We start from the raw sequence: 13,837 nt of genomic DNA on the forward strand, positions 1-13,837 counted from the left end.
ACTCCAGTATTCTCCCCTGCAGAATCCCATGGACAAAGGAGCCTGGTGGGCTGCGGTCCATGGCGTTGCAAAGAGTCAGACGCAACTTACAGACTAAACAACAAATCACTACTATGAATGGGGCCCCAGTAACAGTCTTAGCTCGTCTTTCTGAACCCCTGAAAAAGCCAATCCTCTCTGCTAAGCCAAAACTGAATATTGATGGGGAAAACGTCAAACAGCTGAAAATAAGCCAGGTTCTCAGGGATTCGCATATACGTGGAACATTTAAAGATACTTCAAAATAATTTTCTTCAAGTGGTGCTCAAGGAACTTTAGAAGATACAAAAATGCTAGTAAGCCAAACTTGTACATTTTAACTTGTGTTTTCCCCATGTCTAGAGCACGCAGTGCCAACATAAATTTGTGAAGACATATGGGTTGATGGTATATTTGGGCCCATAATCTCATCTGCTGTTTTATTGAAACTCCAAGACCCAGTGCATTTAAAATCTGTTGGATGAATCAGCATTTCTTAGGAAGCCTCTTTTAAAATATGGCTATTTGCAAACAGTGGCAAGGAATGCGGCATTTAAATCAATTGACCGTGAACTCTTCAGAGTTCAAGGAAATCATTAAGGGCTGATAAAGTCAATAGAAGTTTGGGTAAGAGCAAAGATACTCCTTGATATTGTTTGAAGGCATGTAATACTAATCAGTTCTAAGTGACTGAACCCCAAGTATTGATAGAGAAACAGGTGCCTAAGGGCAGCTGCCAGTGGTCAAGCTGTGTGAGGGTCAGATTCTGGGTTCCTCCAGGCCTCTCCTCTGACAAGCATGGTGAGCTGTGGGAAGGCTGTCACCTGCGCCTACAAGAACAACATGCACTTTTTAGAGAGGAAGACAAGCTTCCTAGTCCATAAAGCAAGGGTCCTAAGATCTGGCCTGTTTATCTCACAAGTGAGGCGTCCTTCTAAAGATGTTGTACCAATTTTGGGTGGTGGCCTTACTCTTTAGGGAGAACAGCGCCCTGCGGGGCTGGTGGGGAAGAAATGTTCAGGAGTGCTGACAGGCAGAGTTTCTAAGTGCAAACTTCCCTGAACCTCCACTTGAACCAAACGTGCTCCCTCCCAGCTGTTATTCATGCACAGGTTCTTTATGCCTTCTACATGACAACTATAACCAATTATTTGTATTAGTTGCCTAATTGATATGATCTCACACAGTCTGTTATAAACACAAGGCTGTGACTTATTCCAACAGTGAATCCTCAGTTCCTTGAATTTCCAAGGCACAAAGTAGGTACATGATCAATATCGGTGACTATATCAGTGAATGCTGAGAGAAATGGAAGATGCCTGCACCGGAGAGAACTTGCTTACACCAAAACTCAGTCACGGTCCTCTGATTTTCTAAACCTGGCCTTTTATGTTACTCTTCTACCTCAAGTCTTCTAGGAAGAGAGGGAGTGGCCAGGATGCTGACGATGGGGTCGGTTGCTCATTCAGCCACGGTGGCCACAGCTTCTCCTATCAGTGACAACGCCTCTGAAGGTAAATATTCAGAAGCTATATAGTAGGCAAAGACCACCACCATTTGCAACAGGCCAGCAGCCCCAGAGATCAATTTAGGGAAGGAAAAGCATGCATGCAAAGTCCATCTTTGCACATTCTCTGCAAAATCTTTCAGGCCATGCTAAGGTGTGATGAGAGACTATCCGAGTGTACAAAAGCCTATGAAATACCTGCCAACCTATACACAGACAGGTAGCAGGAAATTTTTTTGATTTTCTGAGATTGATTTAGCTACTTTCTAAGTTAGATAAAGAAGGAAAAATCATCACCCAAAAAGTACATTCTGCTAGCATTTCCCTGAACATGACCCTTCCTAGCTGCAGACAAACACAGGAAGTACAGCCTGTCACTAAAATGAATAGAAATAGTTTTCCAACTCAGTGAACTACAAATCTTACTTTTTCCCCCACAACAGTGCAAAGGGTAAGTAATTTAATGATATTTGCTTTGAATTTCTGTTATCTTCCAAACGGTGATAAACTGGAAAGATGTTAGTCATTAAAACATTAAAATTTTATTTTGGTTGTAATTAAATTTATTTTAAACTAACATTTTCTATTTATTGGCAGCTCTATAGTAGTGATAGAAAAGCATATCATATAATCAGAACTCCAGACTGTGAAAAACAACTATTAGTAAGGACAGAGTTCTTTTCTCTTTGATATTTATTCTTAAAAAAACAAACCGAACTCCCTCAACGATCTACACACTTTTGCTGCATTTCAGGCCTTCAAGAGTATAAAATCTATAAAATGGGATTCTCAGAAGTGGTAGCACCAGTTAAATATTATAAGAAGTGCTTATTTTAGGTGCTTGAAATTAAAACAAAAAAAGAAATCAGCATTTTAGCAAATCTAAATTTACCTGACGTGCCTTCAGTGGTCTGAATTAAAGCCTTATTATACCAATTAAACAAAGTAAATCAAGACACCTCAAAAAAAAGTGGTATAGTAAGAAAATGTCAATTTAATCATTTACTTTAGCAGGCAAGCAAATTTGTAAACATTCAGTAGCGGCAGCATCCAAGTTACAAACAATTTAAAAAGAAACCAAGATTAGTGATTATAATTTTTCCTTCCCTTTCCCCAGAAAAAAGAAAAAGAGAGAAAAGATTTGGAAGTAAATGACTTAAAACACTACAAACGCTGAACATTCAGTTATGTCTTCTATCAGCCTTCTATGCGTCCTCTCTCTGTGTTGTATTTTTAGAGGTGTATCTACTCCTAAAATGCATCATCTTGCAATAACTGGTACGTGAACATCTGCAATCTAGGAAGTGGTTCCTGCACACATATGTGCATGCAGGATCTCAGTTTAAATCCCATTTGCAAAGGGAATATTTATATCTTGATTCAACGCTTCTTTGACTTCCAGGGGAAGGGTGTCAAAAAGGTGATCTTCCACCACAAGCCCACTTTTCTTGAGCAGGCGACACTGGCCCAGCTGGGCTGGCAGGCGGTCCAAGCAGTTCCCCTTTAGCTCCAGCTGGGTGAGCTGTGACAGCTGACCGATCTTCTCTGGGAGGGATGTGATGCAGTTCTGCCCCAGATTCAAAGTCCTCAACTTTACACATTTAAACAGCTGTTTTGGCAGAACGTCCACTTTGTTCCCTGTGATATGCAAATGCTGCAGGTTCTGAAGCAATCCTATTTCTATTGGGATCATGGAAATGTTGTTGTAACTCACATCTAAGCATCTGAGTTTCTGTAAACTAAACACTGCCACCGGTAGGGATTCCAGCTTGTTGTTAGAGAAATAAAGTGACTCCAAGTTTTTGACGTGAGTGATGGAGGGTGGAATGGTGACAATTTTATTATGCCATAGTTTTAAACAAGTAAGTCGTTTTAAATGCTGGAAACTGATGATTTCTTCAATTGTGCGGATGTTATTTGACTTTAAATCCAGTTCCTGTAAGTTAGAGAGGCTGAAAATAGCATGTGGAATTCTCTCTAGCTCACAGTTTTGCAGTTCAAGCTCGGCAACATTCATCATTTTCTTAAGGCTGTTCAGTACCAGGAGTTTAGTGCCGTCATTATGAATGACTAACTTGGTGAGATGTGGGGCCACATCAGTAATGTTGGAGGGGACTTTGGTCAAATTGCTCTTCACGTGGAGGATCTTAAGGTGCCGCAACTCTCGGAGAGATTCGAGGCCTATCATCTTATTGTTTTCAGAGTTCAAATTGCCTATTAAGTACAGTTCGCGAAGGTTTTTGAGCAGATACACCCAGGCAGGAATTTCTGCCACATCAGTGAACTTCACGTGAAGGCATCTCAAGTGATCGCGGAGAAAGCTGAAAGCAGTCTGCTCCACTTTTGCAGGGCAGTGGCACAGGTGAAGCTCTTGGAGATTAGTCATCTGAGAAATCTTAGCAGGAAGTTTAGCTTCTGGAATCAGCTCAAGTTTTAGCACATCCAGGTCTGTGAGGTCAAAGACAGCATCGGGCACACCTGACAGCATAAACAAATGGAGCTCCTGCTTGTCCTGGGCGTTGCGTGACACGTGCTGCCTCAGTTTTTCAAATGTCCACTCGTGGTTCAAACTAATTTCCCGAAGCTTATTTTCACTGACTTCTGACAAGAACACCCCAAAACGCTTGGAATAGAGCTGGTCATACTGGTCTACCATGTGGAGAAGGAACGCAAAGTCATTTTTGACATCTGGAATGTCACTGAAACTGCTCTCTTCTCTGACTTTTTCAAAAGAATATTCCTTCAGAGGAATCCTGAATAACCAGAAGAGAGTGTAGAGGCAGATAAAACCATACACACAAATAATGGATATGTAACTGATAAGCAGCTTTTTCAGCATGTACGCCATGTTGTGGGTACACTCGAACACCTCATAACCAGTCAGGTGCTCCACTTTGGGCTTGCAGACATGCTCAAAGCTGATTGCGTTGACAAAGTTTGCTGTGTAGCAGAGAATAAAAATGAATTTGGCCGTTTTGATAACTGTTTGGACCACATAGAGTTTATAGATCAGGTCACTGTCTTCCACGTGAGCACGGAACTTCCGCACTTTCTCGAACAGGGCTTTGGCCTGTTCCCCGTCCTTTTTATCCAGGATGGTCATGCTGGGGACTTCGATCACGGGCTTCTCGGCTGAAAATTTGAACCCAGTCTTGTTGATCATCGGGGTGCTGGCGCTGGGGCTCCCTTCATCACTGCTGGTAGACACATGCTTTGGTAGAGTCTGGGCACCTGTTATTCTCTGCTTGTTTTCCTCCGAGTCTTCACACGCTGTCTCAGACAATGCTTTAGTAGTCCAAGGAGATTCAAAGCACTTTCCTAAGATCGAAACGAAATGCTCTACTTTTGAGCATGTTTTAGGATATTTGAACCAAAAGTTGCTACTGACCATGAGAATAATAGTATGTATAAGAGCAAGGTATGGAAAGTACTTGGAATACCACGGAAGGGCCAGATGGTAACACATCTGATTAATAAATACATATTGCTGGAAATCCAAGTTTGTTTTTCGGCCTGTTGGGTCTTTCTTCTCTTTCTTGGCCTCCTGATTTGGAGCCGTGGAATCTGCATGAGGATATGTGGCTCTGAGAGGTATGTCAGGTGTCACAGCAGATGCGCCAAAGGAAATCTCATTTGTCATCCGCCCATCTTGGTCTTGGTCTGTGGCTGATTCCGTCTTCGGGATGTTGGTGGTAATGTCGGCATTTCCTGGTGTAGCGTGTGCCTTTGAATTTATAGGAGCTGGCAATACTGGCAAGCAGACCACCTGATCTTTGGTAAGTTGCATGGTTCCTGCAAAGATGGCTACCATCAGCATAACAACAGCCAGGTAATCCATAAACACGTCCCACCATGGTTTCAGGATTCGGTAAGTTGGCTGAATGTCATTAAGTGAAGCAACTTCCGCAAGGGTAAACATTCCTAGAAAACAGGCAAACAAAAGACATTATGACACAGATGCAAATGAAAACATGAAGCGGCAAAATGCTTTCTATTTCTAGCCTCTTCTTCCAGCTTCTCCAGTTAGCCAACCTCCCTGGCACTCTACTCCTCCTCCACAGTTTTCTATGCGTGGAATACTTCCTCCCCACCTCCCTTCACGAGGCTATCAGTTTATGTTGCCTTTCCCAGGAAGCCCTCCCTGATTCCTAGTCTGGGTGAGGTGCTTCTCTGATGTGCTCTCACACAACTGTGTACCTCTATCCATCACAGCCCTTATTATATTAGTAGAACCAACTATTTACTTGTCTGATCCTCCCTAAGATTCTAGGTTCCACGGGATAAGGATCGTGTCCATCTTCCTTACTGTTATACAGCCAATGCTTGACACATAGTTGATGCTCAATCAATGAGACACTGTATTAGTTCTTGATCATCACCCTTCCTCACCATCATCACAATCATCAAAATTCCTCAAGAACATTTATTCATGGTCTACATATGGCACTGGCAGAAGAGCATTTTATTAAATTTAATTGCCACCACAAGCAACCTGGACCCACACGAGAATAAGAACTATTAGCCAGTCCTCAACATAAACGTAGTTAAAGGAACACACAGCAAAGAAGCTGTGGGATCCTTGTAACCACTGACATTTTGCAGCTATCAAAGCTTCAGTGGTGGTTTTCAAGCACCTTGTACTCGGGACAGGTTTTGATCCCGAGAGAGAGAAGAGAAGGCTGATTGACGAAGAAAATAAAAGATGTAGGGTGGAGAACACAGCAGCAGGGTACTGTAATGTCACACGGACCCCGAATGGTCACCAGCTCTGCCCCATGCATCCTAGCAAGGGTGACAACCCCTGAAAAACCAACACCAGCACACAATGATTCCAGCCTCAGATGGCTCTTCTCTTCTAGCATGCTGCCCACAGCAGCCACTCCCCACCAAGGGTTTTGTGCCCCTGCCATTTCCTTTTTTTTTTCCTGTTGAACTCTGACTTCTTCAAGTCCCAGCTCAAGCACTACCTCTTTCTCAAGTTCCTATTGTACCCTCTAAAAATAATCTATTTCCAGTGCTGGCCTCTTCAACTAGCTCTTGAGCTCCTATTGGGTAGAGACTATGTCTTATTCACCCTTGGATCTACCGTGTCCTACTCTCTCCTCTTAAGAGCAAAGAAGGCAGTGAGTAGTGATGATGATGATGTCAAGGAGGATGATAATGATAGCAGCTATCATTTGTCATCTTCCTTCCATATACCAAGCACCATAGCAGGAGCTTTGTATCTTCACAATCCCCTGCTTCTGTACACAGCACATTCCTGAAAATGAACGTATTAAAGTTGAAGCTTTGGGGGCCAAGGGAATGATTCCACTTCCAAAATGCTACACAGTCTTGTAAAATCCACCAGAACTCCTAAAATTAAAAATACAGATAATACTGAAGATGTGAGGATGTGGAGCAGTTAGAACTCAAACACTTCTGGTGGGAGTATGAATTTATACAAACATGCTGGGAAATTTTTTTTAATATCTACCCAAACTGAATATATGCACACTCTATGGCCCAGCATTCCCACTACTAAGTATACACCCATGAGAAATACATATACCCCTCAAAAGACATGAATAAGCAATCACAAGAGCAGTCCACAACACCCCTAAACTGTAGGTTATCCAAACGTCCATCAGCACTAGAACAGAAAAATCAAATGTGGTGCATTTACAAAGTGGAACATCGGGCAGTAATGAGAATGAATGATCTGGTTACGTGGGTGTGTTCAGTTAATAAAATGTGATCTGTACACTTAGGCTATGTACCTTTTTTGGTATGCATGCTTTAAATTCAATAAGGAGCTTCAAAAAGAAATGGTAAAAGAAGCTGCAGTAGAAACAGCTGCCCTAGGAATGTGCTGGGACACCACACTGAGGCTTTGCCTCATCCCTGTCCCAAGGCACACCCAGGCCAGCTGGGGTCACAGGCCGGGAGAGTCAGTAACTTCCTCCAGCAGCCTGCCCTTACTGTCCTCTCCCTGGCCTGAGAGGAAGGCCCTGCTCTCCCTGGGGTAAAATCTGCCACAGAAAAGAGGGTGCAGAGGTATGAATATACAATGTGCAAAAGCGCTGGTTGCTAACAGTTGGACACACACAGATGGACTATAAATGGAGTGTTGCCTGGATTCCATCTAACCTTCACAGCATTACTCTAAGCTGCCTAAGTGTTACTGCTTTCCTTTGACAAGCAAAGACATAGGCTCTCAGGAGTTAAGTTGTGCAAGTCAAATCATTAGTGGTGGAGTCTGGGCTTAAAATCTGATTTAAGGCCAAACCACCTGTTCTTTCTACCAGATTTGAAGGTCTCTTCTCATGTTTGCAAGCTACTTTTCCATAAAATGTCTCAACTGATTCTCACAATAACCCAGTGAACTAGGCATTACTATTTCCCAAGGATATGAGGAAACCTGAGGCACAAAAATCTTAAGCGACCTTTCTGAGCCACTTAAGTGACAGAGCTAACAGAATCTTTCATCTTGAAATCTCTTTCTCTATCACACTGTTATCCAGTGACTGTGCTCTTGGTTAAGCCTTGGCTGTTGAAGGAAGGACCTTCTCACTGTTGTCCTTGGCTTTGAGGAGACAGAGGAATGAAATTATGTAATCAACACCTTCTCTAGAACAACCTTTCATGACATTCACTCAGAATTCAAAATAAAACATGCGTCAGGCACCATGGAGGAGCAGATAGAAATGGTCCTTCAAGGAGCTCCTGCTCAAAAGGTAAATGACAAGCAATAAGTGTATTATTATGACATGGTAAGAAAATCACTCTTGCCTGGTTAATGCAAAGTATAGGGGAGGCACAGAACAGGGCAAACTTACAGCCACACTGGGCAAATGGGAGGACGGCAGAGATCTGGTTTTTCAGAGACCGGAAGGATGAGAACTTCCATGGGGTTGTGGGGAGTAGAGGAATATAATTTTGGCAGAACAAATAGCAAGTCAATGGCATAGACACATGGGAGAAATTATGTTACAGAAACTATAAGGGATTCTTGTTGTTCAGTCGTTAAGTCGTGTCCGACTCTTTGTGACCCTATGAACAGCCAGCACGCCAGGCTTCTCTGTCCTTCACTATCTCCCTGAGTTTGCTCAAACTCATGTCCACTGAGTCAGTGATGCCATCCAACCATCTCATTCTCTGTTGCCCTCTTCTCTTGCCCTCAATCTTTCCCAGCATCAGGGCCTTTCCCAGAGTCAGCTCTCATCAGGTGGGCAAATAATTGGAGCTTCAGCGTCAGTCCTTCCAATGAATATTCAGGGTTGATTTCCTTTAGGATTCACTGGTTTGATCTCCTTGCTGTCCAAGGGGCTCTCAAGAATCTTCTCTACCACCGCAGTTCAAAAGCATCAACTCTTTGGTGCTAAGCCTTCTTTATGGTCCAGTTCTCACATCTGTACATTCTAATGTTATTCTGTTATTAGTCTAGTATGTCTCTATACAGATATCACATTTAATGGGTAAGTCAAGAGATGGAAACCAAGGATGGTTTCAATGAAGTTATAAGGAAGTGCCTGGGCCATAGGCAGGAAACCAGTACTTTTTTGCAATGTCGACCATTGACTAGGTCTTATCTTGAACACAGGACTTAATTAATGTGTCCATTCTCCAATTTTACCTACCAAAAACTGGGTGGAAAACTGGAAGTGTTTCAACCACTACCCGAATTAAAGATGCAGTGGCACTTAGAAAATAAAAATTCCTCTTCATATATAGTATACATGAGTGTGTACAAAGTACATTAACTACATATTCATATAACATAGTTTATTAAGTCTCTTATGATCCTCAGGTGACTTTTTTCTAATCTAAAAGTCAAGTTAACGAGGGAAGAGACTGTATCTAGATATCTTGAGGCTTGATCTCCTTAGCCATTAGTCAGAAATGGCTATCAATGGTTATTAGAGGATTTTTTTTCTAAACCTGAAGAAGGCACATTAATAAATACTAATTACATACATGCTTTGGGTTCCCCTTTATATGTCTTCAAGAATTACATTATGAGGAAGTAGATGTCACATTCTAAGACTTCTCTATGGCACATATGAAAATCAGCTTAATATCCTATAAGCAAATATTTCTCATGGATGGTGACGAAGCTTTTTGTACTAAAGTTGAAAGAGGGAAGTTACTGGACTTTGGTTGGACAAAGATGAATCAGAAAACTATAGAGACTGGGTCTACATTATTTTATGATATATGATTCTATTTCTTATCTTACGGCCAATGATAGTAGAATAAACCAACAACAAACAGTCAGATTCAGAAATTAGAAATTACGATGGTTTGACCACCCTGTGACTATAACTAAATTAAGCACTGAACTGTACACCTTAAAGGGCTTCCCTGTTGCCTCAGACAGTAAATAACTTGCCTGCAATGTAAGAGACCTGGGTTCGATCCCTGGGTTGGGAAGATCCCCTGGAGAAAGAAATGGCAACCCACTCTAGTATTCTTGCCTGGGAAATTCCATGGACTGAGGAGCCTGGAGGGCTACAGTCCCTGGGGTCACAAAGAGTCAGACATGGCTGAGTGAATATCACTGTACACCTTAAATGGGTAAATTTTATAGTATATGAACTATATCCCAGTAAAACTATTAAAATTTAGAAGTTAAACCTCAATCTTTGTTATTTTACTCCCTAAACCAACTCTCCGGAGAAGGCAATGGCACCTTACTCCAGTACTCTTGCCTGGAAAATCCCATGGACAGAGGAGCCTGGTGGGCTTCAGTCCATGGGGTCGCTAAGAGTCAGACACAACTGAGCAACTTCACTTTCACTTTTTAGTTTCATGCATTGGAGAAGGAAATGGCAACCCACCCAGTGTTCTTGCCTGGAGAATCCCAGGGACGGGTGAGCCTGGTGGGCTGCCGTCTGTGGGGTCACACAGATTTGGACACGACTGAATCAACTTAGCAGCAGCAGCAGCAGCAGCAGCAAACCAACTCTCAGCAGAAAAAGGAAAGTGAAAGTAAATAGGAGTACAGCCTCATTGTTGGCTGCTGCTGCTGCTGCTAAGTTGCTTCAGTTGTGTCCGACTCTGTGCGACCCACAGACGGCAGCCCACCAGGCTCACCCGTCCCTGGGATTCTCCAGGCAAGAACACTGGGTGGGTTGCCATTTCCTTCTCCAATGCATGAAAGTGAAAAGTGGAAGTGGAGCCGCTCAGTCGTGTCTGACCCTCAGTGACCCCAGGGACTGCAGCCTTCTAGGCTCCTCCGTCCATGGGATTTTCCAGGCAAAAGTACTGGAGTGGGGTGCCATTGCCTTCTCTGCATTGTTGGCTGGACTACATATATTCTAAGTGCAAATATGTTTTTAAATGACTGCTAAGCTATTATGGTTGAACAGAACTGGTTCTGGAGAAATATCTTTAGCATTTTACTCATTTCTGAGCACCCATGCCTCACATATAAAATCTTGATATCAACATCTACCTCTCAGGGTCATGTGGGGCAGGTATTGGAAATGCCTAATTCAGGGTCTGACACAAAGTAAGACCCAAAGACACCAGCTAAATCAGAATGCAGAGCAGAAAGCAAGGCCATCTTAGTCTTTAATGAAAATGATTAGGCCAAATTCTTGAATTTTGAACTTAGCATGTAGCACTATGTACACAGAATTCATTCTAAAAAAAAAAGACAAAATTTTGCATTCAATTTCATTTATTCATTCAAAAAAATTTCATTTAAAATTATTTATATTGGGAGGTGGCAAATTATCCTAGAAAGAACACAACTTTTCTTATCCAAAGAGACCAGGGTTCAAATCCTGCTCTTTTTTCCTGTTTATTAGCATGTAAATGTGGCAGTGTTTGCTGGAAAACTTATATTAATGAGATTATTCTTACTAGCATAATAAGAAAAAGTCTAGCATTAAAACAGAAAAATATAATCATCTACTCTTATTAAAAAGAAAAAAAGTGGGAGAACGAGATGGCGGAGGAGTAGGTGGACGTGGAGTACATCTCTCCACATATACATCAGGAATACACCTTCAGACACAGAAGTGCATGCAGAACACCAGCTGGGAGCGGACAGGAGGACCTGACCAGTGAAAAGAATATATAGATCCACGCAAAATTCAGTAGGAGGAAGGAACTAGGGGAAAAAACATGAGTATTAACAGGACTGGACCTACCCTCAGCTAGTGGGGGAACTGAAGCAGGGGTCCAATCTGCACAGCGGGGCAATTGTCTGAGTCAGAGGAAAGCCATTTAAGGCTGATATTGAAACAGTTGATCTGTGGCAGCCTAAATGGAATGAGAATCAGACTGTACATGCTGCAATCATACATATGCCAGGCAGGAACGCAAGTGTCCTGGAAGGGGCAGCGGCTGGGAGCCGGAGTTTAGGGATTGTGGAGCAATCCCAGTGCGAGGGCTGCTGTTGACTGTGGAGAGACCGATCAAGGGGATGTGAGGGAGGAGATCATGGTGGGAAATGCCTGTGGAGGAAAGCCAGGCAGCCATGGAAGCAAGGCGATACTGCTGAGTCATGCGTAGTGGGCGAAACCATTACCATAGCCTCTCTCCCTCCACAGGCCAGCATCAACAGCTGAGCAATAGAGAGGCTGGGGCATCAAACACCTGACACACTGAATTACAGAGCAGGACCCCACCCAGGGGGCCCCTTTAAGTGCCTGATGTACCGATCTACAAGGCAAAAAGAAAGAAAGAACTTTGTGACCTCATAGACTGTAGCCTAACAGGCGCCTCTGTCCATGGGATTTTCCAGGCAAGAATACTGGAGTGGGTTGCCATTTCCTTCTCCAGGAGATCTTCCCAACCCAGGGATTGAACCCAGGTCTCCCACATTGTAGGCAGATGCTTTACTGTCTGAGCCACCAGAGAAGTCTTCAGGATCTACAGGGTGGGGCCCTCTATATGCCTGATGTGCCGAACAGCAGAGAAGGACCCCATGCAAAAGATCCCTCTAAGTGCCTGAACTGGCGGAGCTATGGAGAAAGACTGGCCAAAGAGGCCTTCTGATCGCCAGGTACAAGAGGCTCGGAAAAAAAGACTCTGATAGGGCCATAACTCCTGCCGTGGAGGCAGTTTGTGTTCCTGAACACTTAGCGCCGCCAGGGTCCCTGCAAGCCAAGCAGCTGCACCACCTTCACACTCAGCTCTCACTGGGGCAGAGCTGCCACAGGCAAAAAACCCCCCAAAATGTCTTGTTTATGTATGCAGGCTCGCATCAGTCCTGTCCAACTCTTTGTGACCCTGTAGATTGTGGCCTGCCAGGCTTCTGTTAGAGAGGGGGTTCTCCAGGCAAGAATACTGGAGCATATTGGCCAATACTGGTTGCCATACCCTTCTAGGGCACTCTATTTCCTGCTGCCCTAGCCACCCCCCTGAGTAGCTGGTGCTGCCAGAACCCCTGCGACCCAAGCAGCCGCACCACTTCCACAGCTGGCCCTCACAGGGGCAAACCTAAGTGCTCCAGGGCAGTCTTAGGAGCTAAACCCCAGGGGACAACCCACATGTAAACGTGGAAATAAAACCACAATTGAAACCCAGGGGCAGTGTGGCTAAGGAAGAAGACCCAAAACCTTCCTACAAGCTGTACAAGCTGCAGATTAAAATCACATGATCAACTAAGCAGATTCTGTGTCTATGGAATATATAAAAGGCCATTGAGAGCTCCCACAAAAGAAAACGCACTAGCTCTGATAGCTGTGGACACTGGAGGCAAGAACATACAGATGTAGGACCAGATTAGAATCTGAGCTGTCCAGAAATCAGTAATGTTGGAGGGCATCCGAGGGAGGTAAGTCCCAGCACAGGAAAGGACTCTGACAGCAAAGGCTCAGGAAAAACATTTATTATTCTTATTTTTTGACTTGTTTTTTGGATTTATTTTTTCTTTTTTTCCCCTCTCTGTTGTACTTGTCAATTTTATTGGCACTAAGAAATCCAATTAAACTTTTGAGTTTTTTTTTTTTCCTCAGTCACATTTTTAATTGTTGTCATAAACCTCTACGTTGGGCTTTTGCAGTTCTGTGGAGTTTTCCTTTTTTTCTTTCTCTTTTTTAATTTTTTAAACCTATTGTTATTTTTTCTACATTTATTTCTTTGTTTGCTTTTCCTACTGTTCTTTTCCCCTTGCAGTTAATCTTTAACGGATATACATCTTTTTTATCTACCTGTTTAACTTTGCATATCTATTCTTTCTTTCTTTTCTTTCTCTCCTTTCCTCTCAACATATTTGTTAGTTTTATTTCCATTGCTTTATTCCCCAGTTGGCACCTTGCTTTGTTTTCCAGTTTATGCTTTAATTAGTTTTGTTCTGGTAGATATAATTTTTGTTTT

At 43.0% G+C, this 13,837-nt stretch overlaps 1 protein-coding gene across 2 annotated transcripts in view; it reads right to left on the minus strand.

Annotated features, from left to right (window-relative positions):
- Nucleotides 1-2,453: 2,453 nt before the first annotated feature.
- LRRC8D (leucine rich repeat containing 8 VRAC subunit D) overlaps nt 2,454-13,837 on the minus strand; it is a 131,793-nt gene continuing 120,409 nt past the window's right edge. For both annotated transcript variants that reach the window (XM_068964416.1, XM_068964415.1), the window contains exon 2: nt 2,454-5,446. In XM_068964416.1, the coding sequence (XP_068820517.1) occupies nt 2,868-5,444 (2,577 nt within the window). In that variant the 5' untranslated portion in view covers nt 5,445-5,446 and the 3' untranslated portion in view covers nt 2,454-2,867. The remainder of the gene's footprint in view (nt 5,447-13,837) is intronic.

The sequence above is a fragment of the Capricornis sumatraensis genome, chromosome 2, assembly GCF_032405125.1.
Source record: "Capricornis sumatraensis isolate serow.1 chromosome 2, serow.2, whole genome shotgun sequence".
In the NCBI taxonomy this organism is placed as follows: Eukaryota; Metazoa; Chordata; class Mammalia; order Artiodactyla; family Bovidae; genus Capricornis; species Capricornis sumatraensis.